Genomic DNA, 22,211 nt, shown 5'->3' on the forward strand with positions numbered 1-22,211 from the left:
AGAATTCTTAATATGTATAGCCTTATTTTTAACAAAGAAAACATGCAGTATAACTATCTGAAGAAAAACATCACAATTTACATCAGAAAAAAATAGGCCATGATTTAGCCAGTGCGAAACATTTTAAAGTTCCATTGATCGGAATGGAAAATATTTAAGCACTTGCTTAAATTTTAACAAAAGGGCTGATCCCATTGTTCATTTGTGTGCACCCAATCCTCCCGCACATTTCTTCACTTGCAGGAGACCTGCTGTTGGGTAGAAGGGGGACGCGGCAGCAGAAGACTTCCTTTCTTGCAGAGAGAATATAATGGGCAAATGGCTCATACCTAAAATGTTTAGCTTTGGCTGAATTGAGCCGATTATAAATTAATCTATAACCTGCCTCTTTTAAGTTTTATCTACTACTTAACGCTTAAGAAATATAGAAGAATAACACCCCATTTACATTTTTCCCCAGAATATACAGTATAAATATAGTAAGAACCATGCCATAAAACTATATGCAAAATTTGCACACTATTATTGCATGCTTTTGGTGATACTACATGCCGATTAATATTAGCTTATTAGCTTTCATATGGCCTTAAGCTGAACTTCAGATCTTTTATAGTAGAATTCAACATAGTCCTCCATTTTGGGGAAGAACATTGTCCCAGAGTGCATGTAGTTCTAAGGAAAATTGGTCATCAAATAGTATTTTCAATGTGTCTGCTTTCCTGCCCAAAATGGATTGAATAGCAATTCAAACTTGAAATAATACCTGAAAGGTTTGTTCATGTTATGTAAATCGATCAGAATTCATTTTCCTCAGTTTGGGGGGGAGGTTTCCATCCATTCTACCTCCTCCTCCTCCTGATAATCTTTGAAGTTTTGGTGGCAAGTCTGCCATAGACTGGCTCATAGGATCTGACAACATCTTTGTGGTTTTAGATACCAGTTTCTCTTCTGAGTTGCCAGGGACAGAACTTATTCGCTGAAGTTTCATAGGTAGGTCCCCCATGCTGTAGGCCTTTTCCGAAGTGGTAGAACTCATTCTCAATAGTTTTTTAGGAAAGTCTTCCCTTCCAGTCATTTTCTGCAGTTTTGATGGTATTTTTGTACCAATGTCATCTAAACCATCTAGACATTCTACAGAATTATTCCTTTCTTTACTGTTACTTACAGCTGGTGCTATTAAAGGGGAGGACATAAGAAGCATTTCTTCCTGTTCTTTCACACTGTAAGGTGTAGTAGGAACTTCAAATGTTGCATGGAACTGGGAATAGTCTACTTTGAAGAATCCTTCCTCTAAGGAAATAACAGGGAAGAAACGATGACCCCAGAGAACTTCATCTTCTGTGTAGGATGTTCGGGCTTGACAAGTCATCCCTATAGTCAAAAAGCAAACAAAAGTTTGATAAATGACTTGGAAATAAAATTATCTCAGTCACATTTAAGATACGTAGCTTTAATTTCTTGTCCATGGTCCTAACTCTACATGATTTTCAGTTTCATTTATGTCAAACCAATCTGGTGATGATTCATTCACATGTTACAAATAACACTTGAAGGTAGTTTCCAAATAGGAGTTGTACCATTTACATGTTACAACAGCCATTAGGATCAACTGTATGATATCGACACAATTTTTTCTCTAGAAGAAATGCTTAAATAATCATTAATAATAAAATGAATACAGATGATATTTATTTGTATTCAGTTCATAGTAATGGCCAGAAATCAGAATTACTGTTGCATATAATAAAATTATGAAAAATAAAAAGCCACATACTTTTTAATGGTGTCAGTGGGAGTTGGCGAGTGGCGGAAGCCATGTTTTGGCTAGATTTTTTTTAAGGTCCTTTGTTATGTCCTTTGTTTGTCATTATGACTAGCATGTAGTGATGACATCACGGAATACACCAGATTAGATTTAATTTATATGTCATCTTTACACAAAATAAATTGTTTTCAGGGAATCTCATAATATACAAGGTAAACATTCAACTATAATTAATAAGCATTTCAATAGCAATATCAACATCTCATTACAAAACTTATTATTTATTAAATTTATGTGTTGCTTCCCACCACAAGAAACAGTCTTGAAGTGATTTAGACTTAGAGAAATCCATAGATTATTATTAACAGAAGAAAATCATAATCAATATAATCCATAATCAGCACAATAATACAATCAAAAATAAATACCATAAAAATATATGAAAAACAATACAATACAAAAAAACTAGAAACCCCCCCCACACACACACAGCTGAGCCATAATTGATGTGCAAACATCTGGGAAAATAAGTACATGTTCTTCATCTGTAATCCTAAATAATAAACAAAGCCAAGATTCTTAGAAGCTGCAGATTGAGACTTCAGCTGTGGTAGTGTGTTTGAAGCAGTCTGAATGGCAGTCCATACTAGAGTTAATGACAGTTAATGGTTGGTCGACCAATCCTAAGTGACGTTGGGGAGGAACAGAGCAGCCCATATTCTGTTGTATCTGAAGCCCTGCTGGCTCATGCCTGCCAAGGAAGATTGTGAGTGTGTGTATGTGAGGGTGCACATGCAGGGTTTGTTGGGCTTTTTGACCCATCAGACCTTTCCCCTTTAAATTCCCTACCACCATCCCTACAGAAACCAACAAAAGGGGGAAATCAGCTATGCTAGCCCTGGCAGAGCTCTCCACAGGTGTAGCAGAGGCTTCCATAGTGGTAGAGTCCATCCCTGCCAGTAAAGCTCCACCATATCCTAACGTCCTCCAGCAGACAATAGGAGATAGGATTGCACTGAGAGTGAGTTAATGGCAAAGGCGAGATTCAAACAGGGGACTTCATTGCGCCAGCTCTTAAAATTAAACAAATTTATAAGTATTTGCCTATTTTGCATAATTTCACTCTGATTCTTCCAGCTACAGCAGTCACCACTTTTTTTTTTAAAGTAATTAAGAAATCTAAGACATAAGGTGTTTTATTATATATCCTGCCTTGAAGGCCCGTCATTATGCAGAAAGGCAGGATAAAAATGTTTTAAATTACAGGGAACACAGCAGTGTTCCCTGTGTTAAGGATGCTCAGTAAAAAAAGCATTCCACCATGTTAAAAGGAGTTATTGGGGGGCGGGGTCATTCTAGCATCCCAAAATGAAAAATATTTCACCAATCTTTCTGAAACGGAGTACTGCCAGAAAGAAATGCTGGTTTTACATACCCTGCATGTTTCAAGAAGATTGGTGAAATATTGAGGGCAGGATGTTACTTTAAATGACAAAAGGGGGGAAGCATCTCTGTTCCAAACTGGCACAGAAATGCTTCCGGGTTGGCGACCATTTTTTTGCGCACGAATAGCTCCGAATTGGGAGCCTTCCCATGCAATCCATTAGTAGGATTGCGTTGCCCTATCCTCCCCCATTGATGGAATGGCCTTTCTTTTTTCAAAAAACCATTCCATCATTTTTTAATTCATATTTTAAAATCCCTATGTTTCCCTATGGGGAATCTGATAAGCTAACGCGTGTGCGTCAGATTCCCCAAAGGGAGGGGGGAGAAGGAGGGAGAGCGTGGCCTGCGCTCATCCCCGAGAGATGAGGTAAGTGGGGGGGGGCTTGCCCGGGCCCACCGCCGCCGGAGAAGGTAAGTGAAGAGTGGGGGGGGGCTTGCCTGGAGCTGCCACCGCCGCCACAGTTTGTGTGGCGGCAGCGGCGGGCCCAGGAGGGACGGGGGAGGGGACTTACCTCTCCGCCGGCAGCGGGCCCGGGTTTCAATTGAGCCCTCAGCTCCAACTGCAAGCAAGGCTGCTGGTGCGGCCTTGCTTCCAGTGGGGCCCGGGCGCTCAGTTCAAGCCCGGGCCCGCCGCTGCCGGAGAAGGTAAATCAAGTGGGGGGGGTGGACTTGCCTGGAGCCGCCGCCGCCACAGTTCGTGCGGTGGTGGGCCCACGAGGGACGGGGGGCTTACCTTCTCTGGCTTACCTTCACCTTTTATCAGCTCAGGTTGATATACCAGCTGCACCCTTATCTGGACAGAGATAGCTTAGCTACAGTTATCCATGCTCTGGTAACCTCTCGTTTGGATTACTGCAATGCGTTATACGTGGGGCTGCCTTTGAAAACGGTCCGGAAACTTCAACTGGTGCAAAACAGGGCAGCACGCTTACTAACAGGGACTGGCCGACGAGACCACATTATGCCAGTCCTTTTCCAGCTTCATTGGCTGCCAGTCCAGGTCCGGGCCCGATTCAAAGTGCTGGTATTAACATTTAAAGCCCTAAACGGCTTGGGGCCAGGTCATCTGAAGGAACGCCTCCTCCCATATGTACCTGCCCGGACCCTAAGGTCATCTTCAGGGGTTCTTCTCTGTGAGCCCCTGCCAAAGGAAGTGAGGCAGGTGGCTACCAGGAGGAGGGCCTTCTCTGCTGTGGCACCCCGGCTGTGGAATGAGCTCCCTAAGGAGGTTCGCTTGGCACCTACATTATATGCTTTTAGACGCCAGGTGAAGACCTTTTTATTCTCCCAACATTTTAACAATCTATAAATTTTAAATAACATGGTTTTAAATTTGTAATTTTGCATTGCTGCTGTTTTTATCTGGTTGAGCTTTTATATTGTATTTTATATTATGGTTTTATACTGTTGTTTTATACTTTGAATGGTTTTAATTTTTGTGAACCGCCCAGAGAGCTCCGGCTATTGGGCGGTATAGAAATGTAATAAATAAATAAATAAATAAATAAATAGGCGGGCCCGGGCGCTCAGTAAAAGCCCGGGTCTGCCGCCACCGGAGAAGGGCACCAGGTTGGGAAAGGGCTGGTCTAAACAAAAAAAGAAGTAGGTGGCTCTAAGTTGTTCGTCATCAGTTTTCCACAACCCCACAGTCACCTCTGCATATCCTATTCTCCATCCTGTCCTCATGGTTTATCTGCTTTGGCAGAATGAGAATTTCACTGGTACTTTCTGCCTCCTTAGGGAGGATGTGGCGTTAAGGCTGGCGAGCCTTAACTCCCAATTTCCCCACTTTTTGGTGCTTATTATTTATTTATTTATTTATTTATTTATTTATTTATTTATATAGCACCATCAATGTACATGGTGCTGTACAGAGTAAAACAGTAAATAGCAAGACCCTGCCGCATAGGCTTACATTCTAATAAAACCATAATAAAACAATAAGGAGGGGAAGAGAAAGCAAACAGGCACAGGGTAGGGTAAACAGGCACTGGGTAGGGTAAAACTAACAGTATAAAGTCAGAACAAAATCATGCTTGGTTGAAAACTGTACATCCTTAACGTTGTTTTGTAAACTGTAGGTTTTTTGTTTATTGAGTAACAAATATTACCTGGCTGCTTTTGTTGCATAGCGACTGAGGAGGGACGTTGACCTTGGATCACACTCTACACCATCACGGAATACTCTCTAGTAGCCCTTATCCTTTGGTTGCCATGGTACACCATATCATAGGTAAGGTGCTTTTCCTCTGCACCATTGTAAAACTTTCAACTAAGCAATATTCAGGGTTATATTAATGCTATTCTACTTTTAATGATGAAACTGCAGACTAGTTGGATGTAATGAACAGTCTTGAATTTGAACTGGAAAGACCTGGTTCAACTCCCCACTCAACCTGGTGACCTTGAGTTTGTTACTGTTTGTCAGTCTAAACTACCACAGTGATATTTCAGTATTAAAAAAGCAGTTAAATCCCATGTAAGCCCATGTAAGCCACCTAGAAGTGCAGGATACAAATAGCATATCAGTAAATAGCAGCTTTTCCATTCTAAGACATATCTAAAATCACCTCTGAAGCTAGTGCACACAAAATCTGTATTATGTTATTACTGCTTCAGACAAAAACACTACAATCAAGTACTGAATTTGTGATTTTGTGGTGAAAATCCTGTAAGTTTATCTTTCTTTTTTCTTCTTATTCCACAGCATGCAGCAATGCTCATTACATTTGTTGAAGCAAAGCATACAGTGCTAAAACAATAAAATGCAGAAAGGAGTGGGTGATACTACAAGTGATATGTCTGCACAGCCCTTTATTCTGACACAAAATAAGCATTGCACCTGTGGCACTCTGCTTGGTGTTTTTTCCCCAATCTTGTTTATTATCCTAATCTCCTTTTCCTTTTTTTTTTTTTATTATCAAGCACACTATTGGTATTCGACAGACATCAACAGAGGTATCTGTCTTAACCTTTGAACATATTTTATATTTGCCAAAAGAAGAGGTCAACTGTTGCAATGTCAACTGTTCCTCCATCCATTAGTAAACAGAATTCTAAGATTAACATATAGGCTCTTCATCAGGAAATCACAAATTTTAACCCCTATTATATTATATTATAATGCGTAGCAATGAAGGAAAGGAGGGGATGTGATGATATGTTGAATGATGCAAGACTAAGTCACACACACCACACGTAAACTCTTGTTTTTTCTGCTACGGTACAGGCGCAGGGACACTAATAGCAACTTTGTGGGAGAATTTAGATCAGGAAAATGGAGGAAAAGGATTAAGTTGCTTTTAAGTTTCAGGAAATCAAATAATGATGTCCTTTGTCTTCAGTTCTTTGAACCTTAAAATATGCCTTCATTACAAAATTCTGTGCATTGCACTCAAATAGCAAATGGCCAGATACATAGAATACACAAATCCTTTCTCCTTTAACTAAAATAACTGTGTATAAAATGTTGGTCCTTACTGGAAGAAAGACAAAAGAAAATATAGCTAAAGAACTCTTTGGGAAGGCCACCTTGGTTAGACAGAAAATATATATCATACATGTATTCTATTATATGCTGGGGAAATGTTTTGTAATTATTTTTCAGATGGATAGAAGTTATTTCAACAGCTCACTTTTTCTCCCACTCTTAAATTTTGTTTCTGAAGTTTATAAAAAGAACTCCACTGCACAACAGGTCAGGCTGAAAATAATTTTAGGCACAGAGTAATTACTCTGAGTGGTATGGCTAATATGGGTTCTTTATTCTGCTGCTGTTCATTAGTTATAGCTGCGCTGAAAAGAGTCTATGCCAACAAGTCAACATCAACTTCTGTCCCTTTAGGTCTAGATTCAGCTAGGAATCTCATTACTCAAGGTTTTGTTATAAAATAAATGAATGGAAAATGAATACAGTGGTCTTAGATATTAGATACAAGACACAAGGAAATGGTGAGATAAAGTAGGAGTGGATCTAAAGTGAGAAAGTAATTTCATTTATTGTGTGCTCAAAAGGAAGAAGAAAAATCACATACTGCCTGACTCCAAAGGCTAACAATTTCTTAAGCCATCCAAGTAAATTGTAATCCTGCTTATTTATTTTAATAATGTGTGTGTGTGTTGCATGGGAGGAGAGGCATTTGGAATGCTCATTTCCAGCAACTCTGGTTGCATAATGATATGTAAACTAGAAGCCTGCAGCCAAGGAATTGACTGGTTCATTCAATTGGCACGTGAAATTAAAATTGTGGTCTCCCTCCCCAGCAGATTGGCCCTTGTTGTGTCCTCTTCAGAAATTCGATCACAATGCTGCAGAGATTTTGGAAGCTACAATAGGCAAAAATTCCCCTTGACCTGGTCTAAACTGTATGGCTAGGAACTGTATTCCTCTTAGTTCATAGTCCCCACCCTTGCCTGTCTAGACCCTTTATGCTAATAGTGCAGAGCCTCTCTTGTTCCTAGGGTCACCGTGAGGTTTTTTTCCTTACTCCTATTTTTTGTGGCTCTTCCCATCTCTCCACCATCCATGGCTTCCTCATGTTCTAGCCCACTAATTTGCCTCCTAGTAAACCAGTCATTTGGCCAGACTCCTGTCTCTATCCCCTGTAGCATGGAGCTCATCCTCACCTTGAATGCTTTGAAGTTTCTTCAGAGCCCCACCTTGCTTCACTTCCCAGTCTCCTCTGTGAAGATTCTGACACAGTCTTATTTCCTGGGATGTTTCACACTGAAGGGCCAAGTTGGTTTGAACAATTCAACTCACAACCATTCCAGAGGCTTCACACCACAAGCACAAAGGTTAAATTCAATAGTGTGCTAGAGCAAAAAGGACTTTTCCCTGCAGCCCACTGCATTGCCCAAAAATCTGCTCTGGAGGGTATCCCAGCACCATGGAGCAGATTTTGAAGGAGGACAGAGGGTTGCATGTAGGAAAGGGAAATGTCCTCTCCTGGTTCCACTGACAGAAGCAATTCCATCAGTATACTGTTTTTATGTTTCTGATGGTTTTTTAAATCTTGTATACCTTTTAATGTTACTATTTTTAACTGTTGTAAACCACCCAGAGAGCTTCAGCTGTGGGGTGGTATATAAATGTAATAAATAAATAAACAAACATGACACTGTTGGATACAATTCAATACAAAAATAGGTGGCCAGTTAATATCAATAAAACAGATAACGTGTTGGAAAGTGTCCACAATGCCCCTATGAGGCCAAATAAAAATCCACGTTATTCCTAGGTAAGTGAAAATTCTGTGGCTTGACAAATGCCAAACAAGAACTGAAATCTTTCAATGTCTAGTTTGCTAATGAATCTGTATGACTACTCTCCTCTATAAATATGGGAAGAATATTATTTCTTTCTTTCTTTCTTTATTTAAGCATTTTTATGCTGCCATTCAGCCAAAAAAGGCTCTCACGGCGGCTTACAAAAGTATTTTTTAACAGTCCCTGCCCACAGGCTTACAATCTAAAAGACATGACACAAAAGGAAAAGGGATTGGGAGGGAGGAGGAGGGGGGAAAGGAAAGAAAATTCAGGCACTACAATCTTAGTTGCAAAGTTCAGCAGTTACAGTTGACAGTTGGCAGCAGGAGGGAGGGGGCTCTCAGCTGGAGCTGGACCCAGGGAAGATGGAGAGGTGCCTGGCTGCTGCTTCCTCCCTCACTGGAGGAATATCACAATCATTCCCACCCTCAAACAAAAACAGAAAAAGCAAATCCTCATCTCAGCTTGACAGTGAAGGAAGGAGATGGACTCTCCTTCATTAGAGGTTTTTAAGCAGAGGCTGGATTGCCAACAATAATTTAGTCATGGGTTTTCTGCATTAGCAGGAAGTTCACCTAGATTTCGTCTGAGGCCTCTTCAACTCTATGATTCTATATCTACATAGGTATGATGTGTCTATAATGAACACAAGAAGAGACAACCTTAATAGCTTCTTCTGCTTTGCACATTATAGACAGATCACACCAAAGCATGACAGCACATCAAGAGAAATGATCTTCACCATATCTATGTAGATATAGAATCATAGATTCTATATCTACATAGATATAGAATCTTCAGATATAGAATCTGAAGAGGCCTCAGAAGAATTCTAGGTCAACTTCCTGCTAATGTAGAAAATCCATGACTAAATTTATTTCCTGCAGTGAGCAGGGGGTTGGACTTGATGGCCTTGTAGGACCCTTCCAACTCTACTATTCTGTGATTCTATGATTCATTGAGATTCCCTGAGTTCCACATTGAAGCTCGGTCTGACTCAGATCCATAGCAGATTGCGAGGTTTATTTCCACGTGAAAATTGCAAAGTACTTGGGCACAGAGTTGGATGCGCATTCAATGCTACACAATATTCTCCCATTGATTAAAGCATGTTTGTGTGCATTTTCTAAAAAGTGCATACTTTTTAATGCATATTTTTGTAACATACAGATTTTTGGGGGGAGGGGGGAGCCTGAACACTATCACAAGCTCAGGAATCTATGAGCTTCAATTGCTACATTTCTGCACTATAGCTTGCACACACGTTCAAAAATGGGGTAAATTCTGGTCATAAATGAACCGAAAGCAATTTCTCATACATTCTTATACTACTGATGGGCTAAAAGCAACATGGAAAACAATTGACAAAACAGAACAAAATAACTGCAACGCAAGAGTTCTGGTACACATACTAGGTATTCAGTGGTATGATAAATTTTGCAATGAAGTCACTGGTTTACAGATTGCCCAAAAGAAACCTAAGGCTAAAATGGAAAATAATTCCCAACTCTGCGATGAGATGCTTATTAAGTTTGGAACATATACCTAATCAGGTGCCCAGACAAACTGTGAAAGAAAAGGCGAAAGTGCATTTCAAGTTTTCCTTAGTACAGAAATTTAAGCAAAGGAAAGGTAAGATGCTGCTTAAAGATGAACCAAACTTTGTTCTTGAAAGAATAACTGCTTCTTAGCAAAATTTGCTTAGGTTACCCATAAAGATTTCCCTTTGACATTGATTCACTTATAAATTAGTCACGATAAAATGCAAAACACTAAGAAGAAAGTAGATAGTGAATATGCAAAAGCTGAATCAAACATTGACATACAAAGAGGCTTATTCATTGCTAGTTGCTTCCATCACAAGACATCTAAGTTACCTAAAACAGTGTAGCTCGGTGCATTTCCTCCCCTCACAAAAAACCTTTTCTTTTATGTATGTATGTATGTAAACACCCCCCCCCCTTTGAAATAAATTCTGAAGGAGAAAACATAATGTGCTTCAGAATATCTCAAAGAAAGAACCATGCTAGAATCACAGTTTTCAGGGAGAAGGCTGAGCCACAGTAGGCAGCCGGAAGTGGCATGAAGTATTAAATGATCTGCTTACCAAAACAAACAATCAAACAGAAAGTTGACGAGAAAAATCTGTAAGGCTAGAATGAGAGAGCTATTGAAATAACCACCCATTAAACAAATCATTAGATTCCTTCTACTTTGTTACACCTGAAGAAAAAAAATGGCATTTCTGTCACACCGCTTTTGGCAACAATTAAATGTTTATCTTTAAACTGGAGTGTACTGTCATGAGTAAGGGATGTACTGCTTTTTACAGTCTTAGCATTCATTAATGCATTCCCTCACTATACTTGGGAGCTTCAATTAAACTTAGTGAGATAGTATGAAAGAGCTATGCCACTGCAGTTATATGCAGGCTATGTCTAATTGCATTTCTTGGGGGTTTTCTCCCCCAAGAGTGTCCTTGGAGCAGTATCTATATTTTTCTGCAAAAAGCCACATGATGGCTCTTCATAAAGGCTTCTCTTCCACCACCAAATTATTACATAATGTATTTTTTGTTTTTAGTGCTACCATCCAATGACAGACATGATGTGACAGCAGGGCTCAAGTTGTCTGGGAAACAGAATGAATGGTATTATTTTTATATGTGCATCAGAAATTGTTTAATAGTTTTCCAGCTAAACGGCATCTGCAGTTCACTCTTATTCCCACAACAGTGCAGAAGCCCAACACTGCATTCTCAGACGGGAGTTGCATAATTCCCTCTGTGCTGCTGGAAACAAGACAACTTCCATCATTGCGGATAAATCATCTAGCATCACCATCCTACAAAGTGCAACAGGTCACAGAATACAGTGACAGGTTGCCTTCTCCGCCCTGTTGCCTGGTACTGGCACTCAGAACCAACTCTAACTCCTAGCAGGCTCAGTTAACACCAGCAGTTTTGTTAATAGCCACTTTTGCTGCACCAGAGGTCTTACTTAAAGTCAGGGGTTGGGAGTGGCCATGGCCATTTAAAACCCTTGGTGAAGGATTCTAAACTCAGTTACAACAGCAAATAGTTTGTTGGAGGGCTGTTTTGAGAAAGACATAAGATAAAGTTATCCACCCCCCTCCCAAAGTGGCTATTTTGATAGTTTCCCAGATGAGTGTTGGGCTATAATCTCCATCAGCCCCAGACAGCATAAACAATGGACAAGGACAGTGGGAGTTGCAATTAAGAACGTCTGGAGGGCAGCAGTTTCCCCATCACTAAAATAGACTTCTGGCTGTAGGTTATGATGTCCTCCAAGGAGAGCTTTACTAGCTTGGCAGGGATGTTCGATTCATGTGTAATAAAGGTAACAATGGATTCATCTTCATGTCCATAGAAGACAATAACTGTGGAGTAGCTATTCATGCCACATTCCAAATTATTAGGAGACTGTATCTACACAATATAGGTCCTTCATCTTTACCCAACAACAGTGACCCCCCTTTTTCCTTGTGTTTGCATTCCAAATTATGGCATGAGTGGACCACACTGTGGCAAGCACCTTTAAGCAATCACAAAATTATCCAAATCTTTATTGTGAGTCAGGATCCCTCATCTGATCAACTTCTCTAACATTATTTTTTTCTTCGTGCCCTGAAGTCTCAGTCATAGAACTGGAAGAGCCCTGCTGCAAGGCTCCTTCCTTCTCCCTCAACTGTTACCACCAGCAGCTATTCCAGAAAGCCAAGCCGGTTTAGACAATCTGCAGACAGGGGCTGTCTTGTTTAATCAATGCAAGCCGCTCTGAGAGCCTTTTTGACTGAGGAGCAGCATAAAACTATATGAAATGAATAAAGAAATAAATAAAATCTCTCCAAACGGAGAGATTGGACATTGAAATGACAAGTGCAGTTCAATGTAAGCTGTCTCTCTCTGCCAATAGAACAGTCACCATTGAGATTTCCCCACTTCTTGCAGCTTGCTGTGTACCCCCCAAAAATGTGGTCTGGAGAGTTGAGAGACCCTTTGGAGTAGATTGGGGGTGCAGGGAGAAGGAAAGTCCTTTTGTGCAAGCAGGGGGCTATCTACACCAAGCAGGATATAACACTTTTAAAACAGTATGAAAACTGTATATGTAATGTGTCTTGGGCCTGAACAGTTGTCATAACCATTATAAACTGTTATAAGCAATAGTGTAGATCCTGCCCAGATGTCTGCACATGTGACATTGGATGTCACTCTTATTTCTCATACAGAATATAAGCAACAGGCAGCAAAGGTTACAGACATGGAGAATCATATATATGGAAGTGTTTCAGAATGTGCTGGCAAAACAGATGCCTATGTGATATGTCAAAATATTTTTTTGGTAGCGTTTTCACTTGATTAACAAAAAAAAACTTGACTAATTATGTTTTGCGGAACTTTTCATATGAGTAAAACAAATAGGCTTGGATCCTAACTTTCCTTCTGTGAAAGAAATAGAGCTTATGTTCAGAAAACAAGGTTCCCCCACCTCCCCCTGCCTGCTGTAACCCTCTGCGCCTCCTAAAAACCTGCTCTTGGGTTGGCTATATCTCATGATGTTTAAAGGAAGAAGAGAAAGATTAAGAGGAAATGTGCTATCAATTTTCTGCTTCTTTTCATATAGAGCAATTGAGGACAATCTAATGAAAATGTTATTAGAAAGGCAACAGTATGCATACTGAAATGGATTTTTTTTCTGACTGCATTATGCACTATGTGTGTGCCTGCACAAAATGGCAATATAGTTATGTTATTTTGCTGATATTCTGAGTAATATAAACAAATGGCTCAGCAAAGTCTGTATACTAGATAAGCTGTGCTAGGTGTGAAACAGCCATGCCACATTATTTATGGTACTGTACAACCTTTCAGGTTGTATTTTTCTATCCCAGACATCAGTGATGCTGTGAGGTTTGTGTGACCTGATTCTATCATCTGCCCAATGCATTCAGTCATTTATCATCTTCTACTAAATTTCTAAGGATTCAACTTTCAACTTGCTTACTATCGCAAATTAGATTAGCTGACACTTAAAAATGGTTTCTGCTCCATTATTATTCTTTAGCAATATGTTAGATTTCTGCTCACAGGAATATAACTTTGATTTACTTGGACTTTTCTTTCATATTCTTAAGCCATGGAAAACCCTGCATTAGGAGACAATACTAATATCTTCCCCCCCAAATTCACTACATTGTGCCAAAAGAAGAAGAAGAAAAGTGTAATACCTTTTATTGGTATGTGTCAAGGAAATGCTTCAGGTTATCTCACTCTTAATGCCAAATGTGGAGGCCCAGCAAGAGTCGCAAAGCAGCAGAGTGCCAATCATATCTCAGGCGTTTCAAGCATGCCTTATTTTCAGGGTGGCTTAGTGTGGCATGTGAACTTGCCCACTGTTTCAGTGACTTTCCTGAAATCCCCTCTGGTCAGACTTTTGATTGAATCCTCCTGATACTGGGCTCTGCTGCCTGCTGGTCATTTCATCAAAACCTCAGACAGCATGGCCACCTTCCACAGCCACCAGCACCAGAATCCAGGTCTCCCTCCAGAAGAGTTCTTGCAGAATGACCTTCTCTTTTCCCAGCTTTGAGTACTGCTCCTTCATCTAACAATCCTTAACTCCAGTACCCCATCACCAACTGACTCTAACTGACCCTAACAGTCTCTCACTGACTTCTTACTGACTTTTTAAGATTTCCTGATCAATCATGTTCCTTATGGAACTGCCACTCACCTATGTCAATCAACTTGACCAATCCAAACAAAGGTATCTTCTCCCCTAGACATTTTAACTCAGCCTGATGCCTCCCTTCATAAGCCAGAATAAAGTGCAAGTGGTTTACTGAAACATAAATTGGACCAGAACCTACAACTATTTCCTGGGAATACACATATCTAAAAACTGTGGAACAGCCATTTTGTAACAAGTTGTGGGGAAGCAAGTCTTCACCACTCGGTGAGAAGTAGACACTATGGAGAATGCAGGCGATGAAAACAATAGACCAATGTGTTCTCCTACCCAACCCCCACCCAAGTAACCTCTATCATTACACAATATCTAACAAAAGCCTGGGTGCTCATGTGACAGCCTTAGTCAGGAGTGCTTTTGCTCAGCCGAGGCTGATAAGCCAACTGTGCCCTTCCTTGAAATGTCAGATCCGGCCATGGTAACACATGCCTAAGTTGTATCTCAATGGATTACTGTACTTCATTCTAGTGGATCTGCCTTTGAAAAGTATTTGGTATGTTCACATAGTTCAGACTGCTGCTGTTGCCTGACTTTTAACTGGAGTTGGTTATCAGCTTCACCTGTTACAACTAGTCTGGCTTCCAGTTTCTTTCTGGATAGAATTTAAAAAGCTGGTTATGTCCTAAAGGCCTAAACAGTTTCTACACAGTTGGTGGACTCTGCAGTTGGTGCAGAAGTATGTATGTTTGTCAATTAAAATAAAGTTTTCTTTTTAAAATCACCAAATGGTCCTGCATGCTTCCAGAACCTGTGAGCTTTCAGGACTTGCAAAATGTTTAGGGCACAGAAATAAGAGTAACTTATGTCATTATTTGGAGAGGGACCTCTAGCTTCATCTAGAATGCTGCTACCACTTAGTGGTGGTGGGGAGGAGGAGACATTCTCCTGCTGGAAGAATATTAAGGTCTTTGGGAGAGGCCTTTTTCTGAATCCTGCCAAGATCAGAGGCACATTTGGAGAAGTTAGAAAGCCAAAGTCTCTCCTTGCTCCAGATTTGTTAGCCTTCACTATTCAGATCCCTCAGCATAAGGACTACAGCTATAGTTCTGGTGAGTGCTAAATTCTTGGGAGAAAAACATGTATTCTGTTATCTTGCATCTAATATGATATTGCTGTCTTTATGCTTTTAAATTTTTGTATATTTGTTTTTAATGTTCACTGTTTTAACTTTTGTAAACCGCCCAGAGAGCTTTGGCTGTGAAGCTCTCTGTAATAAATAATTAAATAAATAATAAATAAATTAAAATTTAATTAAAATTAAATTTAATAAATTTATTTATTAAATAAATAAATAATAATCTGTAATAAATAATTAAATAAATAAATTTGGCATGTACTTGAAAGAGAGCTTTCTCAGTGGCTGTGCTCAAACTCTAGTGCTCTCTTCCTAGGGAAGCCTATCTAGCCTCCTCTCTGATCGCTTTTTACCTGGAATCAAAAAGACCTTGTTGCATAGACAGTACTTTGATTTGTCTGATTGCATGCAGTACTTTGCTGATTGCATGCAATGATGCCAAATCATGTGTTTTATGCTACTAGATATTACTGGGACAGAGTGGGGTAGGAGATGTGGGGTTATTGGTTTTGGTGGTAGTCACACCTAGCACTGTCTAAACATTGCGAGACAGATGCAAGAAATGAAGAGACGACACACAGAACTTTGGGTTTAAACAGGGCCACATTTTATTAAAGATCTGCAAAGGGGGTAAATCCTATCGGGCATCCAGCATGGCCTGTTTACAGACCTTTCTGAGTACTGGTGAGCATTCTTGGGCAGTGGGTTGGCGCTGCCTCATTCGCCTTTCCACTGGCCATTCCCCTTGTGAGGTAGGGAGACCTTCCCTTGTCACCCCCAGACCCAGGCCACTGGGCTCAAGATGGGGTGGGAAAGGTTGGCCTCTGAGGTAATCCTTATCTCCCAGCCTGACCACAAGGCTCAACACTGGGAGCCCTCAGGAAATTACCTGTCACCGCAACAATGCCTGTTAAATGCTGGGAGGGGTAAGTGCCTATTTAAGAAACACTCCTTAACCCCTCCCATTCCAGTGGCACCACCCGCAGTTGCCCAACAGAAATTGGGCACGTCTCTCCCCTTACCCTGCCCGTAATTACCTCCCCACACCCAGGCTTTGCTGGGCATGGCAGAATGGTCATTATCTGTTCATGCAAACTGATGTCATTAGATGGAACCTTGATATGGTATATAATCCTGCACATACACTTCTCAGATCCTATTGATTTAAATAATGCACCAGGTTTCACCCTTTCTCATTTACACTACTTTTTATTGGGCTGTTTTTTTCCCTCTTTTACTAAATGTTCACAGTTTAAAAGCTAACAATAAATAATACAGTGATTATGATCGTGTTATACTAAATTACTCCACATTTGTACAGGGCTGTTGTACAACATAACAAGATATTTTCTCTAATCTACAATGTCATGGTTTTAAGTACTGGTTTTCTTCATTAGGAACTAAACCGGATGATAAATGTTATTTCGTCTCCTTTTTGTTCATTCTTTTATTTTTCTGAGTTCTTTTTAACAAGGAAAAAGAATTGTTCATTAAGAAGTTATGGGCCCAGCCACTCTTTTCTTGCTTTCATTACGTTAATGGCCCTGTTAAGATTTAACAGAACTTATATACTAATAACATCTATCTCAGCAAACTTTCTAATTGCAGTTATGAAGCCAACTTCTATTGAACACTCTATATTTACATTAGCAGCCATCCCAAGCATCACTTTATAAAAAATTATAAAAATTAGCAATTACTTCTGGGCTCTAACAGCATAGAAGAACACAATCTGTGTATTAGCCATTTTCTGTATATGGACACTCCTGTCCGAATGGGGACCATGTGATAAACACACACACACCAGCATTCAGTACACAAAGGTACACCCCAAATGCTTCTATACTTTACATTTACTGCCAGACAGAACGATGTTGCTGTCAGCCGTGGGATGTTCAGAGACATCTTACTTTATCGTTACTCTGTATGTTTTGTTCAAATTAGAGCCAAGTCTTGCTCTGGGGATATAAACAGAATTTTTAATGTAAATCTGCTGGGCAGAACATTAAACTCTCTTAGATAAATAAACCCATTCACCATGTTGTCACGAACAGGTACTTCAGTGTGGTAAATGATGAATAATAAGCTGTTACAATGGTGCATGCCACAACCAATCAGTAAAAACACATTTTAATTGTTCATTATTGTATAATGGTAAGCTGCCTCAAAAATGTATCTTGTTGATGCCACGTAAAATATATATTTAATAATCATTCTAATAGACAATTAGGTGGGTTAAGTGCCTGCCACTTTGGAAGCAAAATGAGGCCACTCCAAAATAACATAGTGGTTTTTACATAGTTGGAAGACTTTCTAGATAGAAGAAGTAGTTTGTCAATAAAAATAAACGTTTTTTTTTCCAGTTACCAAAACAGTCCTGCAAGCTTCAAGAACTTATGAGCTTTCAAGACCTGAGAATGTTGAAGACAAAAATCAAGAGGAACTCATCTCATCATTTGGAGAGGAACATAAGAACATTAAGAAGTGCCATGCTGGGAAACGTCAGAGTGTCGTGTAAGAAAGAAAAGAGGGAAAGGAGAGAGAAAGGATTGAACCCTTGAACATCTTATAGTAAGTATTCCGGAGGGAGAGGATTATGCTATTAGGTTAAAAATCTCCCTTCCTTGTAATATCTAAGGGGGATTCTCTTTCCAATTCTCTAAACAACAATAAGTTTGGGGCTCCTGTTCCAGACTGGCCTGGAACCTGAAGATAACATACATTGCAATATTTCCTTTTTCTTTTCTTTTTTCAGGCCTATGCCAACTTTCAGGGTGAATATTTTGTTGAAATGACGATTTGTTCTCTCTAGTACTAAACAGAATGGCCCAGAGCCTATCAGTGTGGAAATGAATGGGACCACCCAAATATAAAGTAAGAGTTTCAGCATACTTGGCAAACATATAGGTTTGTATTGGTTGGTAAATTAATATTTTTAATGGTCCAAGAATAGCACATGAGATTATAAGACCAACAGAATGTTGAAGGGAGAGAAAAGTAATTAGCCTGCTCGCTATATAGCAATGAAGTGCTCAAAGTTGAAACTAGCAGTGGGCCCCATTCCTGAGCTCTTTAGTGCTTATAGCACAGTGGTGTGTGTGTGTGTTCCATTCTCCCCCTGTCCTCAGAAGCTCCCCACCCTCAGGAGGCCTGAATGGAATTACAAGGTTCCTTCTGCAAGGTGGCTGAACAGGAGCATACCTGTTAAAGGCTGAGGATACTACAGAGCTAAAGATCCCCACTGGTAATAGTACTAATGAAAAATACAAGGTATTTCTTAACTAGAGATTGGTGGAACCATCAGATTCCCATGGGTTCTATTTCAAATTTACTGAAATCTAAACCAACGACAATAAGTGGAGAAGAACTACTGATAGTAGTAGAGCGGCTTAGCTTCAAAATCGTGCACGTTGTGATACAAGTGTAAAATTTGATATGGTGGTATTTATGACCATGTCGTTTAAAATTAGATATAGAGGGATCTCAGGAAATCATCGTAATGACCGCCATCTTGGAAAATGGTGCCCAAACTCCAGTTTTCGTGCAATAACTCTATTATTTGTAATCTTACAGTAAAGATGTCTCAGTACAAAATTAAAGAGCATAAAATTTGCTACAAATGGCCCCTATCTGAGTTTCCTTATACAGGTGGGTGTTTACTAGGGCTCGCTATAATGCTCTCCCTTCCAAGTTCACAGAAGGCAGATATCAAGGAATTCCAGTCCCCCAAAGGTTATGCCCATGTGATTAAGGTGAGATAGAGACATCCTCTACTACAGGATTTTACTACAGTGCTTTTACACTGATCATTCTACTCAAAGGCCCGGTCAGGTTTAATCCATCCTCTACTACAGGATTTTCCAGGTAACACTGAAGAATTTTATACCAAGTTTCTCCTTGCCGATAGAAACCCCTCAGTTACTTATAAGGTTGCTAAATTCTGCCACTTGGCTATGAGGACACATCATAACCTATTAACCTCGGAGGACTGTTAAATCTCTGGGAGATGGGAACTAAGGATCTGTACGACTTTGTATGGTTGTTGTTGCTGGATTAATGTTGTGCTGGTCTTGGGCTGTAATAAAGTGATTTGATTTGATTTGCTACAAAAAACTCATTAACAATCTTTTCATAGGAGCAACCCTCATTGAGATATAAAGGTTTTATTCCTTCCCATTTGTCTGAGACGTCAACAAGATGCACTACCTCACCCTCATTTCAATCTTGCACTTTGTGCTTCTATATCTAATTTTAATCTACATGGTAATAAATAGCACCATACCAAATTTCACCCTTGTATCACAATGTGCACGGTTTGGCCAGAAATTGTCATTAAGCTGCTCTACTAGAGGGGCAGGCTAGCCTCACCAAGCAATGGGGAGCTGATAATTCACCAGGCCATCCCAAATGCCCCACATTGCAGTAATGCCATTATACAGCATGTACTAGCCACAACTGAAACCAAAATATGACCTGATAGACCAACAGGCTAATAAACGAAAACACCATTTGGAAATAATAATATGGAAATTTTAGCTTTCATTTCTTAAATTTCTAGATTACCACTTTACACAAGTCCCTAGTAATTATACTTTTCCCTCCTTTTGTTTTAATGTTAGGAAATAATTTTGCTGCTGAAAAATGCATCCCCATTGCCAGCATATAAATGATTAAATACAAATTATTTCATCTAATGAGGTAGGGCTTTTTGCTTCAGAACAGAAGATCTATGACTGTACTCAAGGCTGAAACACAAAATCTAATTGCTTTAGCCTCAGTTAAGATAGACTATCTAAGCTTTCATTTTAGCTAATGAAGAAATGCAGTATTTTAATCCCAGGGAGTACTGGAAAGCCTCAGGAAGGCTGAGTTGTGCAACTATTTAAGCACAGTTTTTAGGCCACATTTACACTGCAGATTATCTTTCTTCTATGTCTTGTATCATTCTTGGCTTGTTTCGATTACACCAAATAGAATGTGAAGGTTTGTCACCTCCAATGCTCCCTGTATTAAAATGCTGTCTTTTTTTAATTGTGCTTTTAACCTGTTGGTTGTTTTATTATGGTTTTAGTTTTTGTGAACCACCCAGAGAGCTTCGGCTATTGGGCGGTATAAAAATTGTAATAAATAAATAAATAAAGAACATACTGGAATTTCTGGATATTCCAATTTGGATTCTATCACTCTCCTTTTAAGCCACACTGAGTGGACTCAAACAATCGTTATAATATTCAATATATAGGAATACTGCAATAAACTGAAGCATGAAAATTGCCCCTTTTCAAATGGGAACAACTTTTGGTATGATAACTCCACCATACCATACTACTTGATCTCTGTATTATCAGATGTTGTGAGAGTAGTACTGCCATGAAAAAAAAATGGGGGTGGGGAGAAAGAAATGAGATGCCTCATATTAGCAACAAGACATTCCCGGTTTTCTTTGGTTCATGCATAAATTTACAAACAGAAAATTACAATTCCAAAAAACTCTTTGGAGATGTGCATGATTTTTATAAAAATGTTGGTTCTGTTCATTAAACCACCATTGCAATGTTCTTCATTGCCAATGGGCTCTTATTCAGAGCATATTTGGAGGTTAGACTACTCAGTTTGGAAAAATAACTGTTTCAAAACTTTATTGAACTATTCAACACCTAGGAAAAAGAAACTGAATGCACAGTTACAAGATGGGGTATACTTGGAATTTTTACAGATCACAAGCTGAATATGGGGCAACAGTGTGAAGTGGCTGCAAAAAAGCAAATGCTGTTTTGGGCTGCATTAAAAGAAGTATAGCTTCTAAATCATGAGAGGTACTTTCCCCTCTATTCAGCACTGGTTAGGCCTCATCTTGAGTATTGTGTCCAGTTTTGGCACTATTCTTCAAGGATGCAGACAAGCTGGAGGGGGTTCAGTGGAGGGGGGGAGGATGTCGGACTTTCCAGTTTCTGGGATCGTCCTTCAGGATGCACACGCCAGTGCAACATTCTGGAAGTCAAGAGGGATGTTCTGGGTGCAGCGTGTGTGCTCTTAAGAAGGGAGAAATTTGCGCAATTGCATGGGCGCAATCCTTAGCCAAAGGTAAGTTCTTTTTTTAAAAAAAGCCAACTTTAAAACTTGGCGCCCCAAGACACTGAGAGCCATCTCCAGGGATGGTGAAAATGCTGCCACCCTCCTGTACAGTCCTATTTTTTGTATGTTCTGTGTTTTAGAATTTTATATTTTGTATACTTGTTTTTATCTCAATTTTAGAATTTCTGTAAACCGCCCAGAGAGCCCTGGCTATGGGAGCGGTATATAAGTGTAATAAATAAATAAATATGTCTGTTTGAAGAGCCTTGCTACTTGCAGGGAGGAGGGAGGACCCGGGTGTTCGTGCTACACTGCTCATGGTCCTCAGTTTGTCCTGGGACCACAGGAAAAATCGGGGTAAGTGGAGTCCCAGTTATCCCGGGACAACTGAGAGGTTGTCCCTTGTTGACCCCGGGATTAGCTGAGCGTCATTTGGATGCACAGGGATGACCTCGAGCTGACCCTGGCATAAATGGCTAGTGTAGAAATGGCCTATGTAAAAACCTAAAAACTGTTATTAATCACAAGACGAGCCTCCATGGATGGAAAAGTAAGTAAATGAACTTCTGTTAGTGAATGTGTACTAGCCTTTCAATTTTACACATTTCCTCTGGAGTTATGTAATAGAAAGCCCATGGGGAGAGAGAACACTTAATCAAGAATAAGGCTTCTGTACTTTTAGGATTAGATAGTGTTGCCTTGAGGGCTACACTTTAGTGCTCAAAAGCACTGGAGTACAAAAGCAGGAGAAAATCTTTCTTGTGTCTCAAACTACACCTTGCACATGCTACATCCTGTAGACAAATGTCCAGTG

The 22,211-nt window shown here is 39.8% G+C and overlaps 1 protein-coding gene across 1 annotated transcript in view; it reads right to left on the minus strand.

Moving 5' to 3' along the window:
• Window positions 1-305: 305 nt before the first annotated feature.
• KCNJ3 (potassium inwardly rectifying channel subfamily J member 3) overlaps window positions 306-22,211 on the minus strand; it is a 138,150-nt gene continuing 116,244 nt past the window's right edge. Inside the window, exon 3 of the mRNA XM_063116532.1 lies at window positions 306-1,371. Coding sequence (XP_062972602.1) covers window positions 782-1,371 — 590 coding nt within the window. The 3' untranslated portion in view covers window positions 306-781. The remainder of the gene's footprint in view (window positions 1,372-22,211) is intronic.

Source organism: Elgaria multicarinata, chromosome 2, assembly GCF_023053635.1.
Source record: "Elgaria multicarinata webbii isolate HBS135686 ecotype San Diego chromosome 2, rElgMul1.1.pri, whole genome shotgun sequence".
Lineage (NCBI taxonomy): Eukaryota > Metazoa > Chordata > Lepidosauria > Squamata > Anguidae > Elgaria > Elgaria multicarinata.